The sequence below is a fragment of the Myotis brandtii genome, unplaced genomic scaffold (assembly GCF_000412655.1).
Source record: "Myotis brandtii unplaced genomic scaffold, ASM41265v1 scaffold79, whole genome shotgun sequence".
NCBI lineage: Eukaryota > Metazoa > Chordata > Mammalia > Chiroptera > Vespertilionidae > Myotis > Myotis brandtii.
Window position 1 is genome coordinate 115,772 of NW_005371173.1, and position 19,141 is coordinate 134,912.

The 19,141-nt window shown below is 47.3% G+C and overlaps 1 protein-coding gene across 1 annotated transcript in view; it reads right to left on the reverse strand.

Moving 5' to 3' along the window:
• Positions 1-19,141, reverse strand: part of MARCH4 (membrane-associated ring finger (C3HC4) 4, E3 ubiquitin protein ligase) — a 77,230-nt gene that overhangs the window by 5,676 nt on the left and 52,413 nt on the right. Inside the window, exons 2-3 of the mRNA XM_005883383.2 lie at positions 17,309-17,464; positions 11,978-12,170 (exon numbers count right to left, since the gene is read on the reverse strand). Of these exons, the coding sequence (XP_005883445.1) occupies positions 11,978-12,170; positions 17,309-17,464 (349 nt within the window). The remainder of the gene's footprint in view (positions 1-11,977; positions 12,171-17,308; positions 17,465-19,141) is intronic.

A 19,141-nucleotide genomic window follows, 5' to 3' on the forward strand; every position in this document is an offset into this window, starting at 1 on the left:
TCAGCCCCTCACCCAGGCTGGCCAGGCACCCCAGCGGGACCCCCACCCTAATCCGGGACACCCTTTAGGGCAAAGCAGCCAGCCCCCACCCATGCACCAGGCCTCTACCCTATATAATAAAAGTGTAATATGCAAATTGACCCTAACAGCAGAGTGATTCCACTGGGAATCACTGGTCACTATGACACACACTGACCACCAGGGGCAGATGCTCAATGCAGGAGCTGCCCCTTGGTGGTCAGTGTGCTCCCACAGGGGGAGCTCTGCTCAGCCACAAGCCAGGCTGATGGCTGCCAGTACAGCGGTGGTGGTGGTAGCCTCTCCCGCCTCCTCAGCAGCACTAAGGATGTCCGACTGCAGCTAGGCCTGCTCCCCGCTGGCAAGTGGACATCCCCCAAGGGCTCCCAGGCTGCCAGAGTGATGTCTGACTGCCAGCTTAGGCCCAATCCCCTGGAGAGTGGGCCTAAGCCAGCAGGTGGTCATTCCCTGAGGGGTCCCAGACTGCGAGAGGGCACAGGCCAGGCTGAGGGACCCTCCCGAGTGCACAAATTTTTGTGCACCAGGCCTCTAGTATATATACATATTGCCCTAACAGATAAAGGGGAAAAAAGCAAACAAATGGAAAGTCATTTATAACAAGACTATATAAATTTCAATATAAATGCTGGGCACAACTACATTTGAAAACAAATGAAAACCCTCATACATTTCCAAAATTCCCACTAGGGGATGGTACCACCTCTGCTGAGAACCACTGATCTGTAAAGATTCTGAAGTCAAGACTGATGGGAGGGAGTCTATGAGTCAGGTCCATCAAGGAATGTGAGTAGGCAGTCAGCAGCCAACAACATCAAGAAGGGGATCCCACCTCCAGACCCCACAGAATAGTGCATGATAGGAAAAGCAGCCACCACTTGAGAAAGTCATGCAAGAAATAATGTCTTCAGGAGACAGTTATGTTGCAATTAAGGGAAGATGAAAGTTATACTCAGAGAAGGGCTGCCAACGATGGACCATGAGGTCCAGAGGGCACAATAGAAGGGCTAGGAAGATGGGACCAGTTAAGGGATGAGCAAAACAGGAAAGGGATGATTGTCCATATTGTGAGGGTGGTCTTAGAGGCTGGGACCTGTGATGGTGAGTGAGGGATGAGGATGATTAGGGATGAGGCACAATGGAAATTACAGTAATTGTAAATCTAGAGGTGGCTGGTCTGGCCCCTGCGGTTAAGCACTGACTCACAAGAGCAAACAGTACTGAGTCACTTCAGCCTCCTGATGTGAAGCAAAGAGACTGGATGGCAACACCTCAAAGCCTCTCCAACCTCCAACACACTGATCCTAGGAGGCAAGACTGCTACCCACTGTCACTCTTGTCTCCAGGATTCCAATGGCTCCTGCAATTGCACTTTGCGTGACAAGTCTTCAAGGGCTTATTGAAGGAGAGACAATCTCCCTGTAGCCCAGTAGATCCTAATGTGTTCAGTATATACCCCTTTGAGGATCTCATGAAAGCTAGGGACCGTCTTCCTGGAAAAAGAAAAAACAAACACACAAACTGTCCTTATAATTTTTAGGGCGTTCATAAATCTTCAGTGGACCACTGTGGACCCCTTGATCAGCCTGCCTGATTCTGGACAGGGAGGCTTGCTCTTTACCCAGAGCCTTGCTCTCACCCTCTCCCAATGTGCCAACTCTTATCACTTCTTTCAACCTTTTGAATACCTGCCTATGCACCCTTAGCACTATCCCATTTATTTGTTCATTTACTCCACAAGCCTTGTTTGAACACTGCTATGCTTTTTTCCCTAGATCATAAGCCCCTTGAGGACAGGAGGTATGGTTGAGGCTTGGGCAGCTAACACAGTTTCAGGAGACTGAAAAGCCTCAATGATGATGGAGGAGACAGGGGCCTTGGGGAGAGAGAAGCGGGATCTTTTGAAACCCTAAACTCTTTCCAATAAGAGCCACTACAGTTGATTCCTAATTAGCTTCTTGATCAGACAGTTTTACCCTGATTGAATAGGGTGGCTTAAATTTTTGGTCTGAATGCTACCTTCTAATTATCTAACTGTCTAGTGTTCAGGAAGTAATTAAACCATTTTAATGGATAAGTGGCTGAAGGGGAGGAAGGTGCACCTGTGTTTGTAGATAATGCTTGTTTGGCAAAAGTTGGAAGAGCACAAACTACCTCATTCACATATACTCCCTAGCATTCCCTCTGCTTCCTGCTCTACAAACTACTTATTGGTTCCAGGGATAGCAGAATGTTTTTTTTAAATGGGGGAAAATTGGTGGTGCTCACCTGATTGGAACAGGTGAGTGGGCAAGGTTGAAGAGAAAGAAGATGGATGGATGGGAAATGGCAGTGGAGAGAGAAAGAGAGAGAGAGAGGAGGTGATTGGTGAAGGGAGGCAGAGGAGCAGGAAAAAAAAGGAAAATTAGAGGGCATGGTAATATTCAAAACCCAGTAAGTTTTGGTTGTGTTATTTTCTGGGGTTTTCTATGTAATTTAACAGTTACCTGGTAACCACCTACAATGTGCCCTTGGGCTGTATTTGTGGGAAATCCAGTTCCAGAACCATTGCTGCCTTTGTCTTTCTAACATCTCTCTGCCTTTTTGGCCTCCTCTTCCTCATGAAACTGTAGGATCCATAGGTTGTCAGAACCTTTCATTTGCCATCATAGCTCCCCCTGACCTCCAGCTTAAATGGTCCTTTGCTCAGCTCAGCCCATGAGGGAAGGTGACCATTGTGAGTGGATGGCTCCCATGCCCCTAGCTCACCACAGCAGTGTCAGGGAGTTCTTCTGGATGTGGCATCCCCATCCTCCCTTGCTGAACCTTGGCCATTGGCTCTTGTGTCCACAGCAGTGAGAGACAATTTAATTCCACTTGGTATTTCCTGAGTACCTACTATGTGCTTCTATGACACTTGGTCCCCATCATGCATGGAGTTAAGAAGCCAGTGCTAACTGAGAAGTCTGTAGAGAAGCATCTGGTTCCCTCTCATGCTAGAATTCTCCTCCCTACCCCCATCTCCTGCTGGTATCCTCATTAAATGGCATAAAAGTTGCAGACAACTCTCCAACAGTGCTTCTCAAACTTTGGTATGCACAAGAATCAACCAGGGAGCTTGTAAAACACAGACTCACAGGCTCCGCCCCCAGAGAGTCTGACTCAGTAGGTCTGGGGTGAGGCCTAAGAATTTGCATTTCTAAGCAGCTCTGAGGCAATGCCGGTTCTGCCTGTGTGTGGACAGCACTGCCTACGACATGGTCCTTATCCTGGCCCACTGTAAGTAACTTAAAAAATACTTCCAGATGTGACAGACATGAAAATGCCAGACCACTGGAGAAATGGATTATTCCTCTCCTAGACCCAAAGATCTTTGGGCTCCACAATTTAAAGTTAACTTACCAATGGGCATGCATTGAACATTCAGAGCACTGTCACTTTACTAGCCTGTGGCTTTAGGCAATTACTTTTTTTTCTGAGTAAATTGGGGCTGATGCCCCTTTCTTATAGGGTTGTTATGAGATTAAACATGGTAATGAGTCCTTCGTGCTGATGCCTGGCAGTGTGGGGCACACATCTAACACTCAATGCTACATGATGTTGGTTGTTGTGGGGTCAGGGGAGATCACAGGATAGAAAGTGCCCACTCATATCTCTTCCTCCTTCATTGCCAGCCCCACCCCCAAACAGAAGCACCTGTTCTTCCATCTCCTAACTGTCCTTCCTGAGCCTCGGTGTGAGTCATTGTTTGTCGATGAGTAACATGCTGGATCAGTGGTTCTCAACCTTCCTAATGCCTCGACCATTTAATACAGCTCCTCATGTTGTGGTGACCCCCAACCATAAAATTATTTTCGTTGCTACTTCATAACTGTAATTTTGCTACTGTTATGAATCGTAATGTAAATATCTGATATGCAAGATGTATTTTCATTGTTACAAATTGAACATAATTAAAGCAGCATAGTGGTTCACAAAACAATATGTAATTATATATGTGTTTTCTGAGGGTCTTAGGTGACCCCTGTGAAAGGGTCGTTCAACCCCCAAAGGAGTCGTGACCCACAGGTTGGCGAACCACAGGTTGAGAACCACTGCTGGAACTGAAAGGAGCTCTAGAGACCAACCAGCTCCACAGAAGTGGAGACAAGCCTTCGCACCTGCATCTCCTCTCCCACAGCTGAGAGACTTCAGTAGTCACCTGGAGGGATGCTCCCCTCCCCCTGCAGAGTTGCAGGCAATTATGGGGCAAGACACCTCGGAAGCCCCACCGTTGCCAAACACTCACCTTCCAGATGCCATCCCTCAAGGGCCTAGCCCTGTCAGGACCTGCACCAAAGAACTTATCAGGCAAGTGTGGGAAAGATATCAATATAACCAGCCATGTGGGGTGGGTTCAGAAGCTGCTGCCAGGATAGACCTGACTGGCAATGCCACTTGTCCAATATTCTCCAGGGGTACAGCTTTGTGCTTCTCACAGGTAGCCAGGCTGCACTTCTCGGGGCCTCCCTGAGGAATTGGCAAGATGAGGGTGCAGGGGCCCCATTTGGGGCAGGCTCACCTTGACTTGAATGCTCTCAGTCTTCATTCAATAAATGCTTTGAGTCATCTGACTCAACAAAGACTCAAAGGAGAGAGGATGCTGAAAGCACTCAGTGAGGGCAAATGCAAAGCCACTTTCTGTTTCCATCTCTCAGTGCCCAGGGAGAGGTTATCCCTTAGAAGTGGCTTCTGAAAGAATTCCCTTCTGAGCCAGGCCCTGCTGGGCCAGCTGACCTTGATCAAGCTGTACAGAACGTTTCTCAATGCATCGGCATGAGAACATTCCAGGCACTCGTACCCAGGGCACCGCAGAAACCTGTGAGGAGAACTTCGTTGGAAAATCATTGGGTGCTGAGGCTCTTTAATGTAATGTAAGCTTAACTCAGTAGGACTGAGTAGGAAAGAGAAGTATCCTGGAGCCCCAATTTGAGATGCCCATCCCTGGAAGTGTGTGTGGATTACGCCCTAAGATACTGTGGATTTTTTTCTGTGGGGTTTCTTTACGAGGCGCAGAGTTCTCACCCTCTGGACACATATAGACAGAATTGTGTTTCTCGGCCATTCTGGATGGTGATCATGAAGGTGCTGGCAATGATGGTGATTGATGGTGATGACAGTCAATATTTATTGAATGCTTACTATGACTGTCACTCTAAAATGGCTTTGCAAATACAGTATACTTTTCATAGAAACCTTGTGAAGTTGGTGATATAAATCTCTACTTTACAGAAGAGGAAAGTGAGCTCAGAGAGGATAAATGTCTTGTCCTAAGACACACAGCTTATACATGAAGTAGGACATAAACCTAGGTTATCTGAAACAGAACAGTGCCGTGTGTCTGGGCTGCTTCATTCTCCGTGCTCAAGGTTAGGTACTCCCTCCAGAGACAGTGCAGCTATGGAAAAGGTAATTTTTTAAAAATTATCTATGTGTATGTATATATAATTTCTATTTGAAGTCATATAAGATGTGTTTTATATGTGTGTCACATTGTTATAACAGAGTGGTTAAGAATGTGGGATTTGTAATCAGATGAAACTGGGTTTTAGTTGTATGACCTTGGGTGATTTATCTCTTAGCCTCAGTTTTCACGTCAAGAAAATGGGCATTATGCCCTAGCTGCTTTGCTCAGTGGATAGAGCATCGGCCTGTGGACTGAAGGGTCCCAGGTTCGATTCTGGTCAAGGGCACATACCTTGGTTACAGGCTCCTCCCTGGCCCTGGCCCTGGCCCTGGCCAGGGCTCGTGCAGGAGGTAACCAATCAATGTGTTTCTCTCTTTGATATTTCTCTCTGTCTTTCCCTCTCTCTTCCACTCTCTCTAAAAATCAATGGAAAAATAGCCTCGGGTGATGATTAAAAAAAAGAAAAAAGAAAGAAAATGGGCATTATAATAGTAACTACATCATAGGATTGTAGGGAATAAACAAGATGATGCACATAAAGCACTCTTCACAGTGCTTGGTATATAATGAGAAATACAGTGGGGCCTTGACTTACGAGTGTCCTGACTAACGAGTTTTTCGAGATACGAGCCGTCTCTCGGCCAATTTTTTGCTTTGAGTTGCGAGCTAAAATTCGGGTTGCGAGCCAGCTTCAGATACCACACCGCTAGTTGGCGCAGCGAACGTCACAGTGAACGCCACAACATCAGCCCAGCATCACGTGTCATTGTAATGGTGAAAATTGATTTGACATACGAGTAATTTGAGTTACGAGCTCTGTCACGGAACGAATTAAACTCGTAAGTCAAGGCCCCACTGTATTAGTTATTATTTTATTATCAGTATTATTAAATAAGTATCACATAACTTCATTTTAAAAGGATTATTATAAAGTTACAAAAGTAGTTTATTTATACAAACATGGCCAAGGTTAAGCAATGGGTATTGAGAGGAAAAGTATGTGGGTGTCCCTTATCTGTGCTCTCTTTTATTTTCTTTTAGCTGGAGATAAAAGACTCAAAAGCCCTGTGAGACTGTGGAGCCACAAAATAGAAGAGACGTGGGTCCCTGAATCGCTGTGTGGAGGAGAACCTCCCACTGATCAGGAACTTCTATTGCATTAAGCCACTGAAATGTGGTGGCTTATTTTTTAAGCGGGAGATACCCTTATTAAAATCACTTCAGTACTAGGTTAGAGGCCAGATGAGAAAAGCAGATTAGGGCATGTTTTCATGTGGTCTCCAAAATGTATTAGCTGGCTTGAGCACCCACCTTATTTATCAGATTGGGCTATTTCTAGTCACAAACCCCTGGCAACAAAGAGACATGCCACTCTGAGTCTGTTCCAAAGACTGTGCTGCAGGCACTGAAGACAGCTCTCAAGAGGTATTCCTAAAATATTTTGAGCTTGTCAGCACAACTGGATTAAGTGAATTACCTCCCAAGGGGTCTCCTTTGAGAGGGACAGTGCTTACTTGGTGTGTCTGCTTCTAAATCAGTCATCTTCATCCTTCAAGCATCCCAAAGCTCAGCTATGGGGAGAAGTGGTCATGCATGAGAAGCCATGAGGGGTGAGGGAGGGCATGGGTGAGATATGAGTTAATAGTAAATTCAGAAAATTGGACAAGTCACATGCAGATAATGAAACATAGACTGAGCCTCACTTGCTGGTTTACATGGTTGATGCCTATGGGTTGTTTGTCCTCCACGCCATTAATGAGATTCCCCCCAGCCACAGCTGTCAACCTCTGAGAATTATGATATCTTCTCACAATGGACATAACTTCAAAATCCTAGGATGTCAGAGCCAGAAGGACCTTGGAGGTTATCAGGTTCAACCCTCTTATTTTACAGATGAGTTGACTGAGTTGTAGAAAGAGGAAGTAACTTGGTCATGGAGGTAGGTAGTGGCCAATCTTGTTTTCAGACCTAGATCTTTTATTTCCTAGATCTTTTATTTCCTAGATCTTTTACTTCCTAGTCTCTTCCATATTTTTAAAGTTTTCTAATCAGGGAATTAAAAGGTTTGATAGGCAGGTCATTTCTAGCCCAAAGGGAGGAGTCTTTATGGCATACATGTATTTTAAGTTAATATGAATTAAAATTAAATTTGAAAATGTTTTTATAGTTCTGCTGCCACCACCCCCTACCCACTTGCTACAAATTAGGATTTGAATTCCTATATTTTAGAGGGCAGGTACCAGGTATCTCTAAATCAAAGTAAATAACCTGAATAGATAGCACACAGAGAAAACTTTAACAAAAAATTTTAAAATAATTTTGTTAACAACCATATTCCGCTGTCTTAAAGATTTGGAGCAAGCTCAGAAATGTTGCTCTCCTTCCTCCCCTTGACCCCAGTCCACCCACGAATAAGAAACAAACATGGTAAGGATGAAGTCCTTATGTTTGCAAAGTTGACACTTTGATGGCCAATCTCTTGAGTCTCTGAAGTGAAGAAAAAAAAATGTGTTTGGTGCCAAAGACCTTAATTAATTTGCTCTTGTTAAATTCCAATAACTTGACCCACTGGAGCAGAGAACGTCCCATTTGTTTTCTGTGAGGCTCTGTCAGCTTCCCTGCTGGGGCAGACAGTGTCATTAGAGATGACGGAAGAGAGGCAGGTGGAGCGAGGACATTCAATGTAATCAGATCTTCTCATTGAGGGGTCACACGTGAGGGGACCCAAGACCTTCCGAAAGAAGCACTGCTCCAAATCACAGCAGACTCTCAATTACATGAGGACACAGGGTCAGGTTCTCTAGGTTGTGACTGGATTCAGCAAACCTTTATTGAGTGCCTACGGGTGGAACCTACTCTGATCAGGTGCTCCTACTCTGGCCACTGATAACTTAGGCGTGCCTCCTCCTTACATGCCCCATCTTCTCCAGTCCTCTCTGCAACTCTAACGATGGTGGTATTATTCTGTTCCACAGGAAAGGAAAGGGAAACAGAGACTTCTGTGGGGACCCTGGAAACTATGCCACGGTGAATCCTACACCCACTATTGTGAATCTTATTTCCTTCCTGAACTATTATTTGGGGGCCAAGAGACTAGCCCTCAACAAGGATATGGATGTCCTGCAAGGACTCACCTGCAGAGGTAAGCCAGACCTGCCTTGTGGAGGTCATGGTTCTCATCCTACTTTCCTCTAAATCAGTGGTTCTCAACCTTCTGGCCCTTTAAATACAGTTCCTCATGTTGTGACCCAACCATAAAATTATTTTCGTTGCTACTTCATAACTGTAATGTTGCTACTGTTATGAATCGTAATGTAAATATCTGATATGCAGGATGGTCTTAGGCGACCCACCAAAGGGGTCGCGACCCACAGGTTGAGAACCGCTGCTCTAAATGGATCTGGTGCCAGGTATGCTCAGTGGTAGTTCTGTGGGTCTGAATATCTAGTTGAGTCTAGAAATGAAGAATCTCTGGTAGATGTTGCAGGCTTCACCTGCTTCTTGCTTCCAGAGAGCCCCTAAAAAGCTGATACTCTGTAACCACTTATGCAGTGCTGTGTGTTTTTCCTCAACTGGCCAGCACACTGCAGAGCAGGAGAAGTGACACGTACTTGAACTTTATCCTCAAAACCACTATCATCACTACTGATCATCATCACTGTCATCAAAATCACCATTGTCACAGCCACCATAAGAATCTGTGCATTTGAACTACTGCTTATCACCTCCCTCTCCCTTCTCCAAGTCACATATTACTCCCTTTTTTATTTTGCCTAGCAGCATTTTCTCCTGTGGACAGCCTCTCCTAGAAAAACACTGAACGGCCTGGCCAGCTTGGCTGAGTGGTTGAGGGTTAACCTATGAACCAGGAAGTCACGGTTCGATTCCTGGTCAGGGCACATGCCCCAGTTGTGTTGGGGGGGAGGGTGCAGTAGGCAGCTGAGCAATGATTCTCTCTCATCATTGATGTTTCTATCTCTTTCTCCCTCTCCCTTCCTCTCTGAAATCAATAAAAATATGTATTTTTTAAAAAGCAAAACAACAGAGAGTCCGACTCAGTCTAAGACAAATCCTTCAGTCTCAGAGTTTTACTCTCTGAAAAAATGGGAAGAATAATCCTTGCCCTGGGGGACATGCTCTGACACTGTTAGCTCCAGTATAGCCAACAAAATGATAGAACAGCCTCTGAGCAGGAGAGACCAAAGCACCAGGTAGGCCAGAGTTGGGGTGTTGGGTGGCTCAGAGCCACAGGGAGCAAGGCAGGCCTGTTTGTGAGGGCTCTTCCTGTAAGTGGACACAGGTGTATCAAAGTGGCAGGTGGCATCTGCAGGTGTCCCGTAAGTGACGCCTGGGACTCCTACCTGATGAGAGAGGGCTAATAGAAGGAACATGGGACTGCTAATCAGGAGACCTGGGTTCCACTCCCAGATGAGCAACCTTGAGCAGGTCACTTCCCTTCTCCGGGCCCAGCTCTCTCAACTGCAAAGCAAGGGAGTTGTGCTGGTCGATTGTACAATCTCCTCTATGTTCAATTATCTCAATCGTCAGACCTATGGAGCCCTGAGTGGTAAGTGGTATTTATGCTCCTCTCTCTCACCCACATTCCAACCAGGAAAGGAGGAGTATACTTCCCTGCCCCACTACCTCTTTGATGGAAGGCTAGTTGGTGACTTGCATTGGCCAATGTCTGTGGGCAGAAGGAGCAATGTACCAGCACTGAGCAGAAACTTCAAGAAGCATTGCACGTGTCAACCAATCCTCCTGTGCTCCTGCACTTGGCTAAGAGAATACACTCCTATAGTCCCTGCTCCTTTAGACTGGGCCCAGCAGGAAGAGACGCTCAGAGCAGGCCCAAAGCCAATGCACAGTCAGAAGCTAAGCCCAGCCAAGTCCAGAAGAGCCACAGCCATCTTGTAGTCCCATGAATGGAAAATAAATGCTTGCTGTCATAAGGCTCTGCAATTTTGGAGTTTGTTTGTCACTGCAGCCAAAGCTGACTAATACACCACGTGACCGGAAAGCATGTCTCCTAGAAGCTCATATCAATGACAGATCAAAAACCTGCCTGAAGGAGAATGAAGGGCAGCTGGAGGGGCCTCTACAGGAAGGCCCCTCCATGCCAGAGCCCCATACCTCCATATGGAGACACAACTGGTTTTTGGCATCAACAAGGCCAGGCCTCAGCAGGAATAGGAAGGGAGTTTTGTGCAAGAGGGAACTAAATTAGAATGCCTCAAGTCACATTCCTCCCATTAATGGTCCTCTTTCTTCCACCGCTCTCCAAACCCGAGCAGTCTGCTTATTTCACTGCCTACATACCATAATTAACAGTCTCTTGAACTAGGGGTTGATGTATTGGTTTCACTAGCGCAGAGGCAGCAAGTTGCTTAGACAAGCTTACAAGTTCCGGCATCACTAGTTGCTGGCTACTGTCATTAGTATGCAAGGGTCCAACCTCTCTGGTTCTAATATTATAGGATCCCAGAGAAACTCACATTAATATCATCCCAGCCAAATTCTAGTTAATAGATGTTTTTCTGCCAAACGAAGCCTTGTAGCATTTTTATATAATTCATAAACAAATTCCCAGGGAAGACAGTTGTGGCGCTCTGATGCTGTGAGCACTATGGCCTAGGGGGAAATCTGAGAGTTCCGGGTCAGGATATGCAGGCTTCCCGTCACTCAGAAAACCAGGACCACTCCCCACTCCTCAGTCACTTGGACGAAGACTTCAGAGTTGACAGCCTATGTCAACCAACCCTCCACCAACCAAACTAACAGGAGGTTAGAGAGGGGAACGTAGATTTGGGAATGGGATAAGAAGGAACTCAAGTGGTGGGTTTCTGACTTTTTTCTAAAACACTGATGCCTTTTAAACAGAATCATACCTGCAATGGAAACATGTAAATAGAAACAAAACAGAAGCTCAGGGTGGCACAGGGGTGAAGAGTCAGAGCCCATCAGGTCAGCACTCCATTCCCCTCCTGAAGGCAGCTCCTGAAGCTGGGCGTGGAAGCCCAGGGCTACACACAGTGTGAAAACAACTGGACTAGAGAAATCTTGGGCATTGGAATCGGCTTATGGAAAGCTGGAAAAAGGAGGCAGGCATCCTCAATACTGGTTCTGGGCATTTTGCTGTGAAGAGAATGAGATTAAACGTGCAGGCAGCCCTGGTCTGGCTTGGCAGCCATGGGTACACAACAGAGAGGAGGCTTTCCTCATCCAGCCAGAGGCAGATAGACTGACCAACGGACTTTTCACAAATCTTCATAGTGGCAAGTCTCCTTATCTATCTTCAACCAGGCAAGACATGTGCTTGGAAAGATTTAGATCTTCCTTCCCTTCCCTGCTTCCCACTCACCTCCCAAATTTAAGCCACCGGCCCCTCCTGAACTCACAGGTTTCAAGGCTGCTGCCTTCTCTGCTTTGACCTCCCAGAGGGTGCAGTCCTGAGGGATTTGTCTAACTCACCCTCATTTGGCTTCCCACTTCCCATGGAGACAGGCCCCGACTCACCAATGCACACCACGTCCATGAACCCGTACATCCCGTAGCAGATCTGGAAGAGGAGGTCTTGGCGCTGCCATTTTGCCGAGGGACTGAAGGTTGACCAGATGAGCCAAGAGATACTGGCGATGAGGAAGAGGGAACCCAGGATGGCGGCTGCAATCTGCACCTTCTCAATGACTGTCAGAGAGATGGCCTGCCACTGCGGGGCAGAGAATGAATGGTCGGTAGGTTAGCTGTTGCTCAGATACCCTCATCCCATTCCCATCCCTCTTCCTTCTGTCACCCCCAAACTCTCACCACTGGTTTAGGATTTAAACCAGGGCTTTCCAACTAGTGACACAATGGATATTCTTGCAAGTTTTTTAGTTTTATATTGTTTTGGTGGAAGAAACCTATATCACACCAAATGATCAAAAGTCATTGCAGGGGTGGGGTTCTGGGCAGGCATGGCTGGGAAGGAAGGTCTTTGCAGTTGAGTATGACACAGACAGAGAAATGGGGAGGAGGAAGTGAAAATGCAGCTCTAATGTGGTTGGAATTCCAGGGCCCAAATATTCTTTTCAGAGCAGCACTGTTTCCTTTCACACTGATAGGTGCTGAGAGGACACAGGCCTTTTTTACTTTTCTACAACACCTGGCATGCCATTTAATATACATGCTGGAGATTACCAATTCAACAGACTAGGAGAGGACCCAGGATGTGGAGGAGAGATAAGAAAAACAGTATAATCTACTGACTATATATGAACACTAAAGTTTCTTTTTTAAAAAAAACCAAAACAGAAAAAGTATTATACTAATAGCAGTATTGATGGATGGGTTGAAGGCTAAGGTGTGGGTGAGTTTCAGCTCTGAAATTCTGCTATTCTATGACGATCTAGGTAGCAGAGGCCTGAATGAGCCTGGAGTTGGATTTTAGTTTGGGATTTATTTATGCTGTCACTCAACAAACATGTGCTGAGTAGTCTCTATGTGCCAGCCACTCTTCTAGGTGCCAGAGACAAAGTAGTAAGCAAGAACATACAAGATTTCTGCTCTCATGGAGCTTACATTCTAGAAAACACAGACAACCAAATAATTTCTTACAAATGTAATTTATCAGGAGTAAGAAAGGGAGATCCATGTCACTGTGGAAGTCCATAAATGGGGATTTGACTTCCCAGGAGAAGAGATGCTTGAGTTGAGTAGGAGTTGACTAGAGAAAGAGAGGGGAGGGGGCTCCAGGCCCAGGGAAGAATGTGTGCAAAGGCCCTGAGAGTATGAAAACCTGGAAGAAGACCAGAGTGAGTGGAGCAGAGAGAGCGAAGAGGTTGTGGGGTGAGACACTGGAAATATAAGAGGGGAAGACCATGTGGAATCTTGAAGGATACGCACAGATGTTTGACTTTGTCCTAAGAGTAAATATGATGCTTTTGAACAGTTTTAAGCAGGGAAGTTGGACAATGTTACAAGGATCAGGTTTGGGAAGAGGGAAGGAAGGACAATCTCCTGATCATAGGAAGTTGCATAACACCTTGCAGAGAAGACTCCTAGGGCACTTCAGCCTGAACCGGAGGAAAGGCAGGGTACCCTCCACCTGCCAACAGTGAGCGTTCACTCTGCATTCAATGGCCGGGAAGGGGGCACTGATTCTGGCTCCAGCCGGGACTGATCAATGGCCCCCAAGGAATTGTAACCATTGGAAAACATGTTGTTTGCTAGTCTAGATGTAGGACATCCGCCTTCACATTTAATTATCCCATTACACATCATTGGGCCTTTAAATTTTCCACTGTTTCCTCCTGCCTAGGGTTACACATAACAAGGGGATTTTCCAGAAGTCTGTAACCCGAACCTACAGATGTTGATCATATACAACAAGTGCTTTTTCCAGGCCTGTCCCACTGTCTGTGAAGAGGGTTCCTGCCTGGGCTTTTTTGTTTCTACCATTAAGTCATCAATAACCCCCACCTTCTCCTGCTCCAGATTTTAAAAAATCCCAAAACCAAAGGCACGGAAAAGTCCCCTTAATTTCTAAAGCCCTTTCCTACCAGCCCCCAAGCCACCTGTGGAAAATAAACAGGGTCCCAACTACAGTCTGAAGCATGAAGAAGGAGTGGGGTGGGGGCCATTGTCAAGGCTGCCCTCCTGTCTGTTCCACGTGAGGCTCCCCAAAAGGGGCGGGAGCAGAAGTGCAAGGAGAAAGCAGAGAACAAGTGACCAAGGTCTCAAAGAGGCTGGTGGGGAGGGCTCCAGAGGCTTCAGGCTCTGCAGCCACCAGACACAGAGCAAGATTCTAAATGCGAGATTCTCAAGCGCTGCCTGTTCTGCAACATAGGGAACGCACATGGGGCACTGAGTCTGGGCAGGTGACCCAGTTCCAGCCGAGCTCTGCCCCAACTTGCAGAGTGTGACCTAGGAGAAGTCAATATGTCCTAAAGACTCTCAAGTTGCCCTTTTGTAAAAGTGGAAATAATCAGTCCCACTTCCTAGAATATTGTGAGGGTTAAATGAAATAACTTTCTGTGCTTCTTCGTTAGGTTTCAGCAAAAATATAGTTATGCATGTCGAGGTGGGGGCTGCCTAAAGGTAAACGTACTCAGCAAACTCAGTGCTGTGCACTATAGGGTAGAGGTTAAGGGCCAGACTCAGGAGTTAGACCCCTTGGATGCAACCCTGCTCCATCAGGGTGACCCTGGGCAGATTGCTGACCCCTCTGTGCCTCCACTGTCTCATCTGTAAATTGGGAATAACAGTACCCACTGCATTGGTTGTTTTCAATATTAAATGAGATAATATACATGAATATGTAGAACAGTGGTTGGCTCCCAGTGAGCACCCACTGAACATTAATGTAACTGCAGCTCAGGTGTAGCAGAAAGGGTAAGAAATAACCACGAAGACCATGGGGCCACCCCAAAACTCTTCTCAGTGGCTCTTCTGCTAGAACCAGAGCTTGCAGAGGGTCACTGAGGTAACATACTGTCATGGCTGCTGTTTTTCACCTCTTTGTATGGGGCCTGGGAGAAACCTCCCCACACTGAGCACAGGCAGCCTGGGCTACCATCCATTGCTCTGCTCACTGGCGGTGGGGCCTGCCCACTCTGTCCCGTACCACGGGTGGTCTGCCTGGGTTGTGGGAGCAGAAGTTGTCCCACTGAGGCTCAGCAGGCAGCTGTCTCACACTTGGCTGGGCCCAAGGAGCCCAGGACACACAACTGGGACAATTTGGGCGACAACCACACAACACTGCTGCTAGTCCAAACTACTTCCTTCTGTGCGGTCTGGAAAAGTGCAGTGACACCACTGCATTTCCAAAAGCAGCAGAATCATGGTAGTAACTTAGCAGTAAATTAATAGCTCAATTTTGTCAATTCTGCCATTTGTTTGCTGTACTTATGAGATTAGAATAACCTCCCCCACCCCCCCCAGAAAAGAGTTATCCCTAAATGGTTTTTCATCTTGTGAGTCAAAGGCCAATGCCTGCTAGTGAGCCAAGGGGGCACTCATGGGGAGACTTGTAGGTTTGGACCCTGACCCTTCTTCAAGGCTTGAGTCAGCCAAGAAGGAAGGGGAGAGTTACAGCACGAGGGTGTGGAATCAGCTGTCTCACGACACTGCTATTTTAAGACACTGCAAGATTTGAAACGAATGACTGGAGATGGAACCAGCACAGGGGGAGGCACCTCTTGTTCTGACCCCTTGTTCCACCATCAGGATGGCTGAGGTGCCTGGGGCTTTTAATGTCTCCTTCCAGAAAAAAATGCTCCCCCTCCCCGGTCCACACACACGTACTGCACACACACACACACACACACTCATTCCTGGCAGTGCCCCATGTAAGCTGCATAGTGTCTAACATAAAACGCCCTGGACACGGAAGCTCCAGGTTTCCACCTGCCCCTGCCCCCTGCAGAGACCCCACCCCACCATCACCACCAAACCAGCACCCTCCTGGGCTCGCAGGGTCACTCTCCCCTCCCCCTCAGGGAGGAGAGTGACACCACTGTGCAGATGCTCAGTTCCCACCCTCACTAGCCTGCTGGCTAACTGATGACCTGGCAGCTTAACTGGCTGACCATGTGCACATGGAGGTATTTTCAGAAGCCACGCACTCTCTATATGCGCGTGCCTCGGAGGGAGAGCTGCTTGAGTTGGAGGATTCACGGGGTGGTGCAGGGCCTGCCGGCTCCTCTGGGAAGATGGATGTGTCAGGGCAGGGTGAGAGGATGGGGTGGGGGACCCCTCAGTTCTTACAGGTCCAGCCCTGTCTAAATCTGCTTGGTAGACCCAACCCCAGCCCTGCCCCTCCCTGCCCTTGCCCTTCACAGTAGCTTCTCCCCTTTTCTTCCTTCCTTATTTTTTTAAAATATATTTTTATTGATTTCAGAGGGGAAGAGAAAGGGAGAGAGAGATAGAAACATCAATGATGAGAGAGAATCATTGGTCGGCTGCCTCCTGCACACCCCCCTACTGGGGATCGAGCCCACAACCTGGGCATGTGCCTTTGACCAGAATTGAACCTGGGACCCTTCAGTCTGCAGGCCGATGCTCTATCCACTGAGCCAAACCAGCTAGGGCTCTTCCTTCCTTATTGCCCATTCTTCACTTTCCCTCTGCCTCCCTCTCCTGTCTCTTCTCCATTCTTCTCTGGTCCCTGTCACCCAAGTGTGATTCATGGATCAGCAGCATCCATACCACCCCATCAACCCATAGCTTATCAGAAATGCAGAATCCCAGGCCCCATCCCAGACTCCTGAATCATGTCTGCATTTTGACAAAATTCCAGGTGAATTGCATGTACATTAAAGGGTGGGAAATGCCATTGAATCTCCTTTCACCTTCTTTCCTCTTTTCTTGCCCTTAGCTTTATCTCAGGCTTTCTCCTCACCCCTTCCACCCTCTGTCTTTTTCTCATTCTGTTCTCTTCTGTCCTCTGGTCTTCCTTCCTCTCTTCTTCTCCCTCCCTCCCTTCTTTCTTCTTTGTCCTGTCCTTTCCTTTCTGCTTCCATCTATCCATCCATCCATCCATCCATCCATCCATCATCTATCCATCCCTCTCTTATTCTCTTTTCCATCTGACTCTGCCCTTCTTTCCTTCTATATCTATTTTTCTCTCTTTGCCTCATTCCTTTCTCCTCTTCTTGCTGAGGCTTAAAAAAAATACACAAACGTTTTTTCATTTCCTCCTGCCCAAATGCCATCTGTGATCTTGCCCACCTAGCCTACCTCATTTCTTTTCTCCAAACTGCCCTGACTCTAAGGTGAAATGGTCCTCCCCCAGGAAGGCAGGGGATGTGAGAAGCCCGGGTCCCAACACCCCAGCGCCCCCAGCCAGCGGGCAGCCCCCGGTGGTACCTGCAGAGGATTCTTTGTGCTTATGGCAATGACGTGGTACTTGTAGTAGCACAGCTCACAGCTCCAGCAGCCACGCTCGCTGATCCACTTGATGAGGCAAGGCTGGTGGGTACACTTGACGGAGCCATCGCAGCGGCACGGGCTCAGCAGCTCCCCCTGCAGGACAAGAGGCATAGGGTGGTGAGGCCCAGAATTAGGCTGGCAGGCAGGTGGGCAGGCGGTAGGCTGGGTAGCCTAGACCACGCCACTGAAACCAAGCCACAGGCTTTGCTGGCAGGCACCAGACCCCACAGAGGAGACCTGGGCTCCAGCTTCTCCACCATGGGGGCCAGGACACTTCAGTGGAGTTTTAGCCTCTGTGCTGCCTGAGTCCTAGTGTTGCTGTGAAAATGAGTGAGTTGATTTCTATGGAAGCCTTCTGCCATCCAAAGGGGGTCATACACTGGTACCCCTCACGGGAACAGTATATTATTCATCTTTGTGTCCTTAGCACCCAGTACAGTGCCTGAAACAGACACTATCCAGCTTTGGCAGGGGCATGCATGCATACATGTCTGTTTGATGGACAAGAGGCTTTGTTCCTCTAGGACATTGGTTCTCAACCTTCCTAATGCCGCAACCCTTTAATACAGCTCCTCATGTTGTGGTGACCCCCAACCATAAAATTATTTTCGTTGCTACTTCATAACTGTAATTTTGCTACTGTTATGAATTGTAATGTAAATATCTGATATGCAGGATGTATTTTCATTGTTACAAATTGAACATAATTAAAGCATAGTGATTAATCACAAAAACAATATGTATAGATGTTTTCCGATGGTCTTTGGCGACCCCTGTGAAAGGGTCGTTTGACCCCAAAGGGGCCGCGACCCACAGGTTGGTGACCCACAGATTGAGAACCGCTGCTCTAGGACATGGCCAGCTCTGGCTCTGGGTGGGCAGCAGGGGCACCTGGAAGAGGGGTAGAAATCCTTGGTATGGAGTAGCTGCTGTGTGTCTCTGGGAAGGAGATAGGAGGGAGTGGGGAGAGGTGCTGGGTGAGAGACAAAAGCTCTCATTATTCATGACAGCATTTCCTAGGCTCATTTATTCTAACAGGATGAACTGGGTTTGATTAATCGGTTGTTAAGCAGCCATGTCAAATTGCCGATCAGGTAAGAGACATTACTCCCGGCCCCCGAAAATGGTGCCAGGCGACAGTGAAGGCTGCACCCTTTGCTCCTCAAGCTGCAGCCACGAGACAGGAGAGCTGGGCCACCCCTGAGAACAAGGCCTGGGCCCTCTGTTGTGGCTCTGGATGTGGGACCCTCAGGGCTCACTGGAGTCACCCCTCTCAACCTAGCCTCAACATACTTATGTGAGAAGGGGGGGGGCATGACCTGGTCCCAGTGCCGGTGGTGAGGCCAAGAGGTCAATGGTGTGCTGCTTCCCTGAAGCTCCCGGTCCCCCACTCTCCCTTAGGACTGTGCAACCCAAAAGGCAGAATAGGGACTTTTTGGGCACCACAAACAGTGGAAAGCAAGGACACCAAAACTGTTAGAAAAGGTTAACTTTGATGGAGGAAGCAATCCAGAATTTTACCAAATAAATAAATAAATCTGCAAAGAAGCTATTTTAACCTTGGCACTTACGCAAGTTTTATTTAGTATATTTTTATGTATATTGGGAGTAAAGCCATATTCTTTTTGTGTTTAGGGCTCTAAGAGGCCTTAACCTGGACACTTCACCATCTCTGACTGGTCATGCCTGTGTTTCTCAAGAACAGAAGTGGAAATGAGCCAGCAGCCAGACGGATTCAGGTTAGACTTGATGTTCTTTTCAGGAAACTCT